Source organism: Bufo gargarizans, chromosome 2 (assembly GCF_014858855.1).
Source record: "Bufo gargarizans isolate SCDJY-AF-19 chromosome 2, ASM1485885v1, whole genome shotgun sequence".
In the NCBI taxonomy this organism is placed as follows: Eukaryota; Metazoa; Chordata; class Amphibia; order Anura; family Bufonidae; genus Bufo; species Bufo gargarizans.
The window spans coordinates 79,400,293-79,415,874 of record NC_058081.1 but is presented as its reverse complement, the minus strand read 5'-3'; the positions used below and the strand labels follow the sequence as shown (position 1 = coordinate 79,415,874).

At 44.7% G+C, this 15,582-nt stretch overlaps 1 protein-coding gene across 1 annotated transcript in view; it reads left to right on the top strand.

Moving 5' to 3' along the window:
- KCNIP3 (potassium voltage-gated channel interacting protein 3) overlaps nt 1–15,582 on the top strand; it is an 89,006-nt gene that overhangs the window by 57,429 nt on the left and 15,995 nt on the right. The window contains exons 5-8 of the mRNA XM_044277009.1: nt 11,206–11,276; nt 12,947–13,054; nt 13,822–13,926; nt 14,015–14,077. Of these exons, the coding sequence (XP_044132944.1) occupies nt 11,206–11,276; nt 12,947–13,054; nt 13,822–13,926; nt 14,015–14,077 (347 nt within the window). The remainder of the gene's footprint in view (nt 1–11,205; nt 11,277–12,946; nt 13,055–13,821; nt 13,927–14,014; nt 14,078–15,582) is intronic.

The following is a 15,582-nucleotide window of genomic DNA, read 5'->3' as shown; positions in this document are numbered from 1 at the left end:
GATGGCAAGGGAAGTTTTTACAAAAATGGACAACAGTTCCAGACAGTAGATGGCCTTCGTGCGGCCGTCTTCACCACTTGGAGAAATGTTCCCACTCACCTCATGGAAATGCTTGCAGCAAGCATGCCGAAACGAATTTTTGAAGTGATAAACAATAACGGCGGAGCTACTCATTACTGAGTTCATGTTTAGAAGTTGGATTTCTGTTTTGTTTGTTTTTTTTGGAGGTGTGGTCCTAAACTTTTGATCAGCTGAAAAACAGCCTGTTTCAGTTTTTATTCGTTGTTTTCATTAAATTGAATGCTCAAAAAATGTTTTGTCTCACTCCCATTTCTTCTTGTTGCATGTTGAAGCTCTACTTGGAACCTTGTTAAGATCCAGCCATGCTAAATATGATCTTTTGCATTTTTCAAGTGGTCTTAAACTTTTGATCAGGACTGTATTGCAGCTACAGGTCTGCACTGCTTCTTTCAACTAGTAGTCGAAAAGGCGAGAAAAAAAATATTTGACGTCTGGCTACTAGGAAGATAATGCTCCTCTTACCTCTCCTGTGCATCAGGGAAGTGATTGCCAGACTGATATACAGGCACATAAACACTGTAGCTGGTCTGGTCAGTCACATTCTTGTGTGGCGGGGAGAGGAGCGTTATCTTCCTAGTTGCCAGATGGTACCATTTTTTTGTGGTCTTTCGACTACAAGGTGTACAGACCTGTAGCTACAATATGTTGCCCTTACATATTATGCTGACAGGTCCAGTTTAAGACAATTAAGATATTGGGGCCAAAAAATTTTGCTTGAAATGTTGGACATAGCTTTTAAAGGAGTTTTACGAGACTTTATAATTGATGACTGATCCTCAGGATAGGTCATCAGTATCTGATCTGTGGGGTTCCAACACCCAGGCGCCCAATCAGCTAGCTGTAGTGACTTGGCCTTCTCTCAGCTTTTCCTAGGCTAGTGACATGTTGATGGGTTATGTGACCTAGGCGCAGCTCAGCCCAATAGACGTGAATGGGGCTGAGCGCGATACCAAACACAGCCTCTATACAGTGCACGGCACTGTTTTTAGCAAGCTGCGAAAAGTCAGTGGCTCTCACAGGAGCACCACTGCTCAAACAGCTGATCAGCGTTTGTCCATACAGTTCGGCCTGTTATCCTGCAAATTGATCCAGAGGAAGGCAAAAAAAAGGTTTTAAGGGGAAAAAATTCCTTTCCGACTCTTTGCATTGTAAAGGGAGAGATCTGCACTGATATAAAACACAGACATTTCAAAATCCACACCATGGGTCAATTTCTGTGTTGAAAACTTCTGTACAGTATATGAGATTTTCAGAATCTCATCTACTTCCGCAATTGTGGTCCGCATCCGTTCCGCAATTGTGCGGAACGGGTGTGGACCCATTCATTCTCTATGGGGATGGAATGGATGCGGACAGCATACAGTGTGCTGTCCGCATCCGCATTTCTAGAGCGCGCCGCCGATCTTCCGGTCCGCAGCTCTGGAAAAAAATAGAACATGTCCTATTCTTGTCCGCAATTGCGGACAAGAATAAGCATTTCTATGGGGGTGCCGGCCATTTCTATGGACGTGTGAATGGACCCTAAATGAGGCATGGACTCTCGGGGCAGGGATGTAATATTACCACTTTACAAACTGTTGGTGCGGCCTCATCTGGAATATGCAGTTCAGTTCTGGGCACCAGTCCATAGAAAGGACGCCCTGCAGCTGGAAAAAGTACAGAGGAGAGCGACTAAACTGATAAGGGGCATGGAGGGTCTTAGTTATGAAGAAAGATTAAAAGAATTAAAATGTATTTAGTCTTGAGAAGAGACGTCTAAAGGGGGACATGATTAACCTATACAAGTATATAAATGGGCCATACAGAAAATACGGTGAAAAACTGTTCTATGTCAAATGCCCTCAAAGGAAAAGGGGGCACTGCCTCCGACTGGAGAGGAAAAAGTCTCCAGAAGTGTCAAAGCTTCTTAAGGCCTCCTGCACATGACCGTATGGCTTTTTCAGTGTTTTGCGGTCCATTTCAAATGGATCTGTTTCGTTTTTTGTTTCCGTTTCCGTTCCATTTTTCAGTTCCGTTTTTCTGTATGGCATATACAGTATACAGTAATTACATAGAAAAAATTGGGCTGGGCATAAAATTTTCAATAGATGGTTCCGCAAAAACTGAACGGATACGGAAGACATACGGAAGCATTTCCATATGTGTTCTGTTTTTTTTGCGGACCTATTGACTTGAATGGAGCCAACGGAACGTGATTTGCGGGCAATAATAGGACATGTTCTGTCTTTCAACGGAACGGAAAAACTGAAATATGGAAACGTAATGCATATGGAATACATTGGTTTTTTTTTTACAGAACTATTGAAATGAATGGTTCCGTATACGGAACGCAAAAAACGGCCCGTAAATGGAAAAAAAAACGGTCATGTGAAAGAGGCCTTACTGTAAGAATGGTGAAGCTGTGGAATAGACTTCCTCAAGACGTGGTCACAGCAGGAACAGTGGACAGTTTCAAAAAGGGTTTAGACGAATTCTTAAAAGTAAATGACATTAATGCTTATGAAAACGTGTAGAAATCTGAGTCTCACTCTGTTTCCTAAAAATCATGTCCCCATCTATCCCTTGGTTGAACTTGACGGACTTATGTCTTTTTTCAACCTTATTAACTATGTAACTATGAAGGGAACTGATTTTCAGTCGCAGGCGTTTTCTGTCCGCGAAGTGCTGTCTGCATATTTGGCGGCCCCGTTGAAGTGAATGGGTCCGCATCCGAGCCGCCAAAAACTGCGGCTCGGATGTGAACCAAAACAACGGCCGTGTGCATGAGGCCTAAGGGGTTATGTCTAGTGCAAGCCCTGGGGGACCTCCATAGGTCTCACACAATTTACGTAGTTTGCCAGGAGTGTTCCTTTAATCGTGAGTTCCTGGACACGTCTCGGTGTAGACCTGTTGTTTGGATGCCAGATTATGAAAATTTTACTGTACTTTGCTGATTGCAAACGGCTGTGTTCTGCAGCTATCCCATGATTAATGTAAAAAATGAAAATCTGACATCACATAGTACATGGCACTCTCCAAAAAACCTACACCCATGGATCTAGAGATATCCTAATTCATGTCTCCAATTGCTCTGCATGGTTTATGGCAACTCTTTGGGTGTGTCCTTTCTACTGCAGCTGGTGGTAGTTAAAGGATGAAACTTAGCACGTGCATCCACCTCAGGAAACAGCAGGTGGCGCTATACAGATAGCGTTCAGTGGATAACTCAGTGGCTATACAAACATTTTAAGTACATGCAATTACAAAAGTATTCAGATCCAGATGCTGGTTTGAAAGCTGTAGACTATTGTTCGTGGGACAACCCCTTTAATAAACTAACTGCTGGAAATGTGGAGTTAACCTTTACGAAAAATGCTAAAATGCTAAAGGACTCGGAGGTCTTCACCCTAAATAACAAAGCGACCCTTTCACATTAAATTCCAACCTACTGACCCTCAGAGCATTAAAAAAAATAAAAAATGTTACTTGACTTTGGAGGAAAAAAAAGAGAGAAATGCTCTTTACTCCATAATTCAAGATGAGATCAATAAGGTGAGATGCGTGAAGCAGGACATTGTGCGCATCTAGAAAGAACGGTATTTTGTATAAGATTCATTTAATGTACTCGTGGGATTTCACTCCTGACCTCTGAGCAGGTAATTTATCTGAATAACTGGTGGATGAGAATTGCTTTCAAGTAAGGCCGGACTATAGGTTTACCATAAGGGTAGGCCTTCATGACGAATTTGGTGCCAGGGGCCTGGTAGAGGTAGGGTTAATGTGTGGCGGGAAGCGGAGGGGCGGGATAGTGAAGGTGGAGTTAGGGGGGAGATTATTTAAGGGGATGTAGCCAGGGGGCCATTTTAGAGTTAGTGAAAAAAAGCGCCCGCCCACCCTCCCTCTGAGTAGGTATTGGGGAGGTAGCAGTGGTAGTGGTAGGGGTTCTGTAGTTATGGGTTAATTGTGAGGGTTGTATGTTATGTATGTCGCGGCAGTCGAGGCAGGGGGAGGTCCTCGGAGCTGGTGGAATGGGTTGGTGCTTGAGAATGAGAGGGCCTCAATGGTGGGGCTGGACTCTCAGGATTGGGCACTCGGTTAATCAGTGAGGGCATCCATCAGTTGGTGGCTCCGAGCTGGGTGTTTACGTCTTGAGACAAGGTGGATTGTCCAGTTAGTGGTTGTTCTGGATGTATACATGTTGGGGCTTCCAGGACCTCCCTCGTCTGGGGTAATTCATTGTTAACTTATTTGTATTTTTGTTTAATAAATAACGGCTGCTGTGGCCGATTTAAATCCGACTCAAGTCTCTGTGTCTTATTGGTAAGGGGGAGGTGAAAGGGTTAATGATGGAGGTATTACAGGGGAGGAATGGTTGATAGGCCCCAGAGGGGTCACCAATAATTCGCTCATGCAGAATAAGGCCCTTCAGCTGGTAAAGGAACTAATATTCTGTATGTCATTTTTGGTCTACTACTCTGAGGCACCTGGACACAGATTGGTGATAATATAAGGCTGGAGATGTTATGCCAACCACGTGCCTGATAAAGATGATAAACTGTAAACTAGTAAAGGCTTAGGCCCCTTGCAGACAAGCGAGTTTTCCGCCCGGGTGCAATGTGTGATGCGAACGCATTGCGCCCGCACTAAATCCATACCCATTCATTTCAATAGGTCTGTGTAGATGAGCGATGTTTTTTTACGCATCACTTGTGCGTTGTGTGAAAATCGCAGTATGTTATATATTCAGCGTTTTTCAAGCAACGCTGGCCCCATAGAAGTGAATGGGGCTGCGTGAAAAACGCATCGCATCCGCAAGCAAGTGCGGATGCGATGCGTTTTTCACGGATGATTGCTAAGAGATGTTTTTGAATCACGCGCGTGATAAAACTGAACAACTGAAAGCAATCGCAGACAAAACTGAATGAACTTGCTTGCAAAATCGTGCATTTTTCACTTAACGCATCCGGACCTAATCCGTCATGCTCATCTGCAAGGGGCCTTAGGATGGACGTTAGCAACCCAGCAATTCCCTTCTCACTATATGATATAGTTACATACACTGAGAAAAAATATAAACGCAACACTTTGGCTTTGCTCCCATTTTGCATAAGCTGAACTAAGAAATCTGAAACATTTTCTACATACACAAAAGACCCATTACTCTCAAATAGTGTTCACAAATCTGTCTAAATCTGTGTTAGGCCCCTTTCACGCGGGCGAGTTTTCCGCGCGGGTGAAATGCGTGAGGTGAACGCATTGCACCCGCACTGAATCCGGACCCATTCCTTTCTATGGAGCTGTGCACATGAGCGGTGATTTTCACGCATCACTTGTGCATGCTCTAGCATGCTCTATTTTGTGCGTTTTTCACGCAACACAGGCCCCATAGAAATGAATGGGACTGCGTGAAAATCGCAAGCATCCGTAAGCAAGTGCGATGCGGTGCGATTTTCATGCATGGTTGCTAGGAGACGACCCAGATGGAGACCCAATCATTATTATTTTATGTTATAAGGGAAAATAATAGCATTCTGAATACAGAATGCATAGTAAAATAGCGCTGGAGGGGTTAAAAAAATAAATAACATTTAACTCACCTTAATCCACTTGTTCGCGCAGCCCGGCTTCTCTTCTGTCTTCTTTCTTCAGGACCTGGGTAAAGGACCTGTGGTGACGTCACTGCGCTCATCACATGGCCCGTCACATGATCCATCACCATGGTAAAAGATCATGTGATGGACCATGTGATGAGCGCAGTGACGTCACCACAGGTCCTTTACCCAGGTCCTGAGGAAAGAAGACAGAAGAGAAGCCGGGCTGCGCGAACAAGTGGATTAAGGTGAGTTAAATTATTTTTTTTATTTTTTTTAACCCCTCCAGCCCTATTGTACTATGCATTCTGTATTCAGACTGCTATTATTCTCCCTTATAACCATGCTATAAGGGAAAATAATACAATCTACAGAACACCTAACCCAAACCAGAACTTCTGTGAAGAAGTTCGGGTTTGGGTACCAAACATGCCGATTTTTCTCACGCGCGTGCAAAACGCATTACAATGTTTTACATTCGCGCTGAAAAATTGCGCATTTTCCCGCAACGCACCCGCATCTTATCCGGGCAAAAAACATGATGCCCGTGTGAAAGAGGCCTTAGCTAGCACTTCTCCTTTGCCGAGATAATCCATCCCACCTCACAGCTGTGGCATATCAAGCTGCTGATTAGACAGCATGAATATTGTACAGGTGTGCCTTAGACTTCCCACAATAAAAGACTACTCTGAAATGTGCAGTTTGATCACACAGCACAATGCCACAGATGTCGCAACATTTAAGGGAGCGTGCAATTGGCATGCTGACTGCAGGAATGTCTACCAGAGCTGTTGTCCGTGCAATGAATGTTCATTTCTCTACCATAAGCCGTCTCCAAAGGCGTTTCAGAGAATTTGGCAGTACATCCAATCGGCCTCACAACCGCAGACCATGTGTAACCACACCAGCCCAAGACCTCCACATCCAACATGTTCACCACCATGATCGTCTGAGGCCAACCACCCGCAGCAACAATCGGTATGCATAACCAAAGAGTTTCAGCACAAACTGTCAGAAACCGTCTCAGGCAAGCTCATCTGCATGCTCGTTGTCCTCATCGAGGTCTGGACCTGACTGCAGTTCGTCGTCATAACCAACTTGAGTGGGCAAATGCTCAGATTCAATGGCGTCTGGCACTTTGGAGAGGTGTTCTGTTCACGGATGAGTCCCGGTTTTCACTGTTCAGGGCAGATGGCAGACAGTGTGTGTGGCGTCATGTGGGTGAGCGGTTTGCTGACGTCAACGTTGTGAATCGAGTGGCCCATGGTGGCGGTGGGGTTATGGAATGGGCAGGCGTATGTTATGGACAACGAACACAGGTGAATTTTATTGATGGCATTTTGAATGCACAGAGATACCGTGACGAGATCCTGAGGTCCATTGTTGTGCCATTCATCCACGACCATCACCTCATGTTGCAGCATGATAATGCACAGCCCCATATTGCAAGGATCTGTACACAATTCCTGGAAGCTGAAAACATCCCAGTTCTTGCATGGCCAGCATACTCACCGGACATGCCACCCATTGAGCATGTTTGAGATGCTCTGGATCGGCATATACGACAGCGTGTTCCAGTTCCTTCCAATATTCTGCAACTTCGCACAGTTATTGTAGAGGAGTGGACCAACATTCCACAGGCCACAATCAACAACCTGATCAACTCTAGGCGACGGAGATGTGTTGCACTGCGTGAGGCAAATGGTGGCCATACCAGATACTGACTGGTTTTCTGACCCCCCCCCCCCCCAGTAAGGCAAAACTGTGCACATTTCAGAGTGTCCTTTTATCGTGGACAGTCTAAGGCACACCTGTGCAATATTCATGCTGTCTAATCGGCACCTTGATATGCCACACCTGTGAGGTGGGATGGATTATCTCGGCAAAGGAGAAGTGCTCACTAACACAGGTTTGTGAACAATATTTGAGAGTAATGGGTCTTTTGTGTATGTAGAAAATGTTTCAGATCTTTGAGTTCAGCTCATGCAAAATGATAGCGAAACCAAAAGTGTTGCATTTATATTTTTGCCCAATGTAGTTAGGGGGCATTCACACAACCTATCCTATCCTTTGCGGCACAACTGAACAAACTCAGAAGCAGACGGAAGTCCCTCCGGGTCTGTGCGACTGCGCCACAAAGGATAGGAAATTACCTATCTCTGACAGCCACATGCAAATTTTAGACCCATAAAAGTCAATGGGTCCACCAGGACGGTCTCCGTGTCTTGCGGATCTGCGGTTTGCAGTCTGTAAAACGGACGTGGTCGTGTGAAAACAACCTTACATAGTTACATAGTTAAGACAGTTAAAAGAAAAAGTCCATCAAAAAAGGGACAGCTGGGGATGTGAATTTTAGAAAAGGGGAGTAAGACTACACATTTTCATATGCATTAATTATTTAATTTTAAGAATTCATTGAAACCGTTTTTTAAAAACTGTGCACTATAATTACATAGAATGGGTGGTTATTACTTTGATGTTATGTTCTGACCATTCCACGAAAAAGGTTCTTGCCATTAAAGGGGTTTCTTGATTATAATGATTTTTAAGCAAGTGCCCACAGCCTGCGTGCTAAGGCTACATTCACGTGACCGTAAGTGTTTTGCGGTCCGCAAATTGCGGATCCGCAAAACACGGACACCGGCCATGTACGTTCAGCATTTTGCGGACCACACATGGTCGGCGCTATATAGAGAATGCCTATTCTTGTCCACGGTCTATACTTTTTGCACGGCCGCTGTCCACATCTTTTGGGGCCCCATTCGAATGAATGGGTCTACACCCGTTCCGCAAAATTGTGGAACGGATGCGGATCCATTTATATGGTCATAGGCATGCACCCTTAAACAGAAGATTCATACTTATCTGCTCCACTCTGCTCCGGTTCTCTGTGCTGCCTCCATCTTCTGGTCTTTTCTTCCAGTGATGCATGGGCATGGTCCTACGCACCTCTTTAGCCAATGACTGGCTTCAGAGATGATGTGGCCTCAGGGAAACCAAGTCACTGATTGGAGAGGTGTATAGGACCATGCCCATGCACCAATGGATGTGAACAGTGTGTTTACCTGAAGGTGGAGGCATCAAGGAGAATCAGAGCAGCGTGGAGCAGGTAAGCATGAATCTTCTATTTCAGCAGGTAGGCACTTGCTTAAAAAATCATTACAACTGGAAATCCCCTTTAAGGCGGAAGGAGAAAAGATTAAAAATAATATGTTTTGGGTAGCCCACAAATGGTTCCTGGTGGTGCCAGACAGGCCCTGGCAATACGATTATCCATGTGGTAATGTGTCCTATAGATGTTGGGGGTGTCTAGCTCTGTGAGGCCTCTAGACCAGTGGTCCCCAACCGCCCAGCCGCGGCTCAGGACCGGGCCCTGGAAGATTGTTTGCCGGGCTGCAGCAATCAGGGCTGTCTTTAACGCGGTACTAATGAAGCGCTTCCATTATGGAAGCGCTTCATTAGTACAGGAGGACCAGGAAGCGGTGAAGGATCTGTACTCACCGCTTCCTGGTCCTCAGCTTGGCTGTCGGCTGTGCAGGGCTACGCACAGTGTGAGGGCGCACTGTGACCTCACACTGTGCGCCACAATACACTGCCAACAGCAGGATGAAGAGGATCGCGATGGTGAGGAGCGGTGGCGTCCAGGAGCAGGAGCGGTAAGTGATTTTATTTTATTTGCGTTGGAGGCTGACATAAGGACTGATGGCTGACATGAGGGCTGGGGGATGACGTGGGGGGCTTATGGCTGACATGAGGGCTGATGGCTGACATAAGGGCTGGGGGCTGACATGGGGGGCTTATGGCTGATATGAGGGCTGATGGCTGACATAAGGGATGGGGGCTGACATGGGGGCTTATGGCTGACATGGGGGGCTTATGGCTGACATGGGGGGCTTATGGCTGACATGGGGGGCTTATGGCTGACATGGGGGGCTGATGCTGGCATGGGGGGCTGATGGCTGACATGGGGGGCTGATGGCTGGCTGACATTGGGGCTTATGGCTGACATGGGGGCTGATGGCTGGCTGACATGGGGGCTGATGGCTGACATGGGGGCTGATGGCTGGATGACATGGGGGCTGATGGCTGACATGAGAGCTGATGGCTGACATATGGCTGATATAAGGGCTGATGGCTGACATAAAAAGGCTGGGGGATGACATGGGGGGCTTATGGCTGACATGGGGGGCTGATGGCTGACATGGGGGCTGATGGCTGGCTGACATTGGGGCTTATGGCTGACATGGGGGCTGATGGCTGGCTGACATGGGGGCTGATGGCTGACATGGGGGCTGATGGCTGGATGACATGGGGGCTGATGGCTGACATGAGAGCTGATGGCTGACATATGGCTGATATAAGGGCTGATGGCTGACATAAAGGCTGGGGGATGACATGGGGGGCTTATGGCTGACATGGGGGGCTGATGGCTGACATGGGGGGCTGATGGCTGACATGGGGGGCTGATAGATGGCTAAAGGTTGGGGGTTGATCTGAGGCATTGGGGGTCTGATCTGAGGTCGGATTGACATTGGGGTCTGAATAGGGCTGTCAGCAGAGGTCTGATTAACAGTACAAGCCCCCGACCCCCCTCCCGGTTCCCTGGGAAAATTGTCTTGCATGAAACTTGTCCTTGGTTCAAAAAAGGTTGGGGACCCATGCTCTAGACCAATGTAACGCATGTTATAGGAAGCTTCCATCTTCTGAAGTCCTCTCCTCTCCTGGGTCTTGTGAGCCCTACTGGTTGGTTATTCTTTTATATTAATACTTCTCACTACTGTCTAATAATACCTTGAATATTAAAGCATGTCTTATCCCCCTACCCCATTCATAAAACAGACAGTCCATGTCAATTAGAGGTCTAAGCTTTAGTTTTAAAATGGCTGTGGAATTTGAATGTCAACCTTCTAAAAAATAAAATAAATAAGCGCAGTAAGTGCAGCACTGCAGTAACCAGCATAGTACGCTACACAGTGAATGGACCTGTGTATTTGTGGAGCCAACTTCTGAAGCTACTCTGAAACAGCTGATCGGCGGAGGTGCAAGGTGCTGATCTCATATTGATGACCTATCCACATCTGTATAAATGGAGTAGCCAAGCCCTTAAAATACGTCCTCCAGAAGTGTATTTCACAAGATAGTAGGGTAAGAAAATGAGCTCTTAGCAAACTCTGCCTCTAATGCCACCATATGTAAGGTAGCTATCCTATAAGTCAATGTTCAACCTTTTAAACAGGACTTGAGACATGACTTGGATATTAAGCCAGTATCTCATCTGCAGTGATTGCCCCTCATCAGTGCAGAACAGAGAGTACTGGCTTAAAGGTTGAACATTGACTTATAGGATAGCTACCTTACATCTGGTGACATCAGAGGCAGAGCTTGCTAAGAGGTCCTTTGCATACCCCATTCCCAAAAATCCAGAGGATCGTTGCCTGGCCTATAAGACTCCTCACGCTGCTTAGGAGCTCTCCATAAGGAGATATAGTATCCTTCACAAGATAATAGTGATGATTTAATTCTGTAACAATGACCTGTTCTCCTGTCTTTGCAGATGCCACCATGTATGCACACTTTCTGTTTAATGCCTTTGACTTGGAAAGAAGTGGTGCCATTCGGTTTGAGGTAAGAGAAAGATTTAAAATATTATTTATCCCCATGTTGTATACCTAACCTAAGCCGTTCGAGCACTCATGTTGTAGCTCTTTGGTGGATGTGCCATAAATGTTTGAGATGGGAATACCCCTTTTAATGTAATAATAACATCAAAAAACATGTTTTTAATGTCATTTAGTCAACATTTATAGTAGAAACATGATTATATCACTATTTTCCAGTGTACATAGCATCCACTCATTTGTAGCTGCATACTTTCTCTCATCATGTCTACTGAGTGGATAGTCTCTCTTGAGCTACACTGTTTAACTAAAATACTGAGAGACAATCTGCAGCTGCACCCCCTCATCCTCCTCCTTGTCTTTTTTTTTTATATTGCATCTTACCCATTTCGGGCTAAAAAGCATAAATTAAATTGGTCTTTACTAAAAATGTTCAGCCGTTTCTGAGATACAGGGGTTAAAATATTAGTCGGTTTGCATGCTGTGACTTTCTGTTTTCTTTGAATGCCATCAGCTGGCTGCTTATGTACAACTTTCATGCCTGATCTCCTGACCTTATAAACACTTATTTAAGCCATATTCTTGTGAGTTTAAGTGTTTATGAGGTCAGGAGATTAGAGATCTACATGAGCAGTCAGCTGATGGGATACAAAGAAAACAGAAACTGCCAGCTTGCAAACTGATTTTTTTAACCCATGTCCTCAGAAACAGCTGAACGTTTTTAAGACCAATTGAAAAATATATTTTTATCCCAAAATGGGTAAAATGCAATCATAAAAAATCCCCCAAAGGTGTCCATAGCTTTTAATTACTGAATTACTGTTAAATCGGGACTGTGAAGGTTTATCAAAGGGTCCAAGGCTTCCATGCTGCTGGAAGCTGAGGCTGATGCTGCATTCCCCTAGAAAGACTTGCATAACTGATTTATGCAAAAATGCAAAAAAAAAGAAAAAAAGACAATGACAGGTATGATTTAAAATGCACTTATCAATTCACTTCCACAGTAAAAATACCAAAGGTGTAGCTTTAGCGGGTGTAGCGGTAACACCTCTGGGACCTGCAAAACCTCCTACCACATTAGAAGTTGCTGCCACTTTAACTGCTATGTGGTATTTGGGAGACAGAGTTATAGATTCTGCATTGAGGCCCAGGAGCTTCAAACTACTCCTCAGAATTTTAAATTTTTATTGATTTTAATGTACATAACATTTTCTACTCCAGTTACATCCAGTACTAAATGCAAACTTTGAGTTGTAGGAGCTCAGATGAGAGGTGCACAGGTAGAGCTAAAATGGTAGGATATACCATACATCTGATGGAGAGTAGGATATGGTAGGATATACCATACATGGTAGGATGGTAGGATATACCATACATCTGATGGAGAGGTGTATAATGTTAATCTTATCTGACCCATTCATGGTGGAGATCGGAATAACCCTCCTATGCGGTGGTCAGAGGTGGTCGGAATTACGGGAACAGCTGAGCGGGATGTGCTGTTCTATAACCCCCATAGAAGTGAATGGGAGTTAGAGAAGCCACAGATACTTCTTTAACAAGTTATATGATGTGATTCATGCACAAGACAATGCTACACCCCACATGGTGCACAGCACTGTACAGAATAAGACTATAGGCATTCATTGTAACATCTATTCTATTCCCTTCTGTTCACAGGATTTTGTGGTCGGGCTGTCTATTCTACTACGAGGGACTGTCCATGAAAAATTAAAATGGGCTTTTAACCTGTATGATATAAATAAGGATGGATACATTACCAAGGAGGTAAGATTTTATGGATAATCTGGACAATACTACCTACCGTACCTTTAGAGATTGATCAGGATTATAGAAGAACATTTTTGAACTCCTTTCTCCAACTACCAACCACAGAGATACCTGTCTAGTAGAAAGAAGTCAGTTCAAAACTGGCCAAACAAGAACCTGAAATTTACAGATTAATTCAGCATCAGGGGTGGGCCTGTGACAACCACTCATTTATTTTAAAGGGGTTTTCCGTGAGTAAGATATTGATGGCCTATTCTCAGGATAGGTATTCAGTATGTGATTAGTGGGGGTCTGACTCCCGGCAACTCCGCCGATCAGGCGTCTGATGAGGCCAATTCAGTGAGCACTGCAGCCTTTTCCTAGGCCAGTGATGTTACATTCACCTATCAAATGGCCTATGAGCAGTTCAGTCCCATTCAAGTGAATGGCCTGAGTTGCAATACCAAGCACAGCCACTATGCAACGTATGGCGCTGTGTTTGGTATGCTGTGAGGAGGCCGCAGGGCTCACCAGAGTCACTTTCAAACAGCTGAACAGCGGGGCTTCCAGAAGTTGGACCCACCAATCAGAAACGATGACCTATCCCAGAAAACTCCTTTAAAAAAGAAATGGAGAGGGGTCATTTAAGACGGAATGGATTACAGTAGTATGCAATTTGAAGGTAAGCTATATATAAAGGAATATGAGAAGTATCCTTCTAGTAATGCTACCATGTTATCTATGTATGCAGATGTTATAAGGCAGACTGTTTCTTTTATGTTTAGGAGATGCTGGCAATAATGAAATCCATCTATGACATGATGGGACGTTACACATACCCCATGCTACGAGATGACGCCCCAAACGAGCATGTGGAGAGGTTCTTCCAGGTAATATTAAAGTTTCCTTTACTTCAGAGAATGCTTCCCCTACTTGACACTTGATGCTAGACCCTTTTCATTTTGATCTATCTTATAGAAGATGGACCGAAATCATGATGGAGTAGTAACCATCGATGAATTTTTGGAGACTTGTCAAAAGGTTAGTTCATCATAAGTGTTGTCTACCATTAAAATCAGAGCTGTCGGTGTCAGACTGTGCAGGGACACACCACCGACTCGTAACACCCAGTTGTACTTTTATGTATAAACTTTTAGCAGGACTAATAGAGCAATGTCACAACCTAGTTATAAAATCATTCATAAATGATATTACATGTTGAATGCAAGTAGTTACTCAAGCAGACATGTCAGAAGAAGTGACAGGTTCTTTTTAAAGAAGAACTGCCACAAAAATGTCTATTTTCTGAACTGTTAGAAAGGTCCTGCAGTGAAGGTGATCTTCTTACTGTATTTTTATGTTATAATCTACCTTCTGATTCTCAGCTGTGTCATGTGACTAACACGCTGTCTCTCTAAATAACACATCTTAGGTGTGGACAAGAATTCAGTTTCTCCATGTATTCCTATGGGAGCCTCAAGGTCAGTCTCACAGGAATGAATAGAGAAATAACTGACTTCCTGTCCTGTGTCAGTTGGAGATCAGAGTGTTGGTCACATGACACAGCTAAGGATCAGAAGGGAGGTTATAACTCACAAATACCGTCACTGGTAAGAAGATTACCTTCACTACAGTTTACATGTACCTTTCTAATGGATTACAGAATAAACATTTTTGTAGGAGTGCTTCTTTAAAGGGACACTGACAGGCCCAATTAGCATATTTAGGTATATATGTGTCAGTACAGGTCTTCTAAAGTCTATTAAAATCATCTAAGTAGCCCCCCTGTCCACCTTATAAATACCGAAATATAAAGTTTTATAACCTGCTTGTCCGGTCACCAATCTGCCCAAGGGGCGGCGTTTCATGTCAAAATGCGCCCAGCCAGCCGCTCCCAACTGCCGTTCTGAAGCCCCGCCCAGCTCATCAATATTCACTTCGCTGGGCGGCGGCTACAACTCTCCCAACTCACGATCCTGCGCATGGCCCATTCAATCCTCTGGGCACGTCCTCCGTCCAATCTTCAGCGCATGCGCCCGGCCGGGGTCACATCGCGCCTGCGTACAGAGCGCTGCAGCCTCTGCTTTATGCGCATGCGCCGGGCACTTGAGTCGGGAGAGTTGTAGCCGCCGCCCAGCTAAGTGAATATTGATGAGCTGGGCGGGGCTAAGAGCGGCAGTTGGGAGCGGCTGGCTGGGCGCATTTTGACATGAAACGCCGCCCCTTGGGCAGATTGGTGACCGGACAAGCAGGTTATAAAACTTTATATTTCGGTATTTATAAGGTGGACAGGGGGGCTACTTAAATGATTTTAATAGACTTTAGAAGACCTGTACTGACATATATATATACCTAAATATGCTAATTGGGCCTGTCAGTGTCCCTTTAAGACAAGTATAACCCACGTGAACATAGGCTAACTGTAAAAAAAAACTATCATCCACACATAATGTTTCTGGGACCTTTTACAGTTCTTGGAATTAATACATTGTGTGTCAGCTGTTAATAAGATTACCGTATTTTTCGCTGTATAAGACACACTTTTT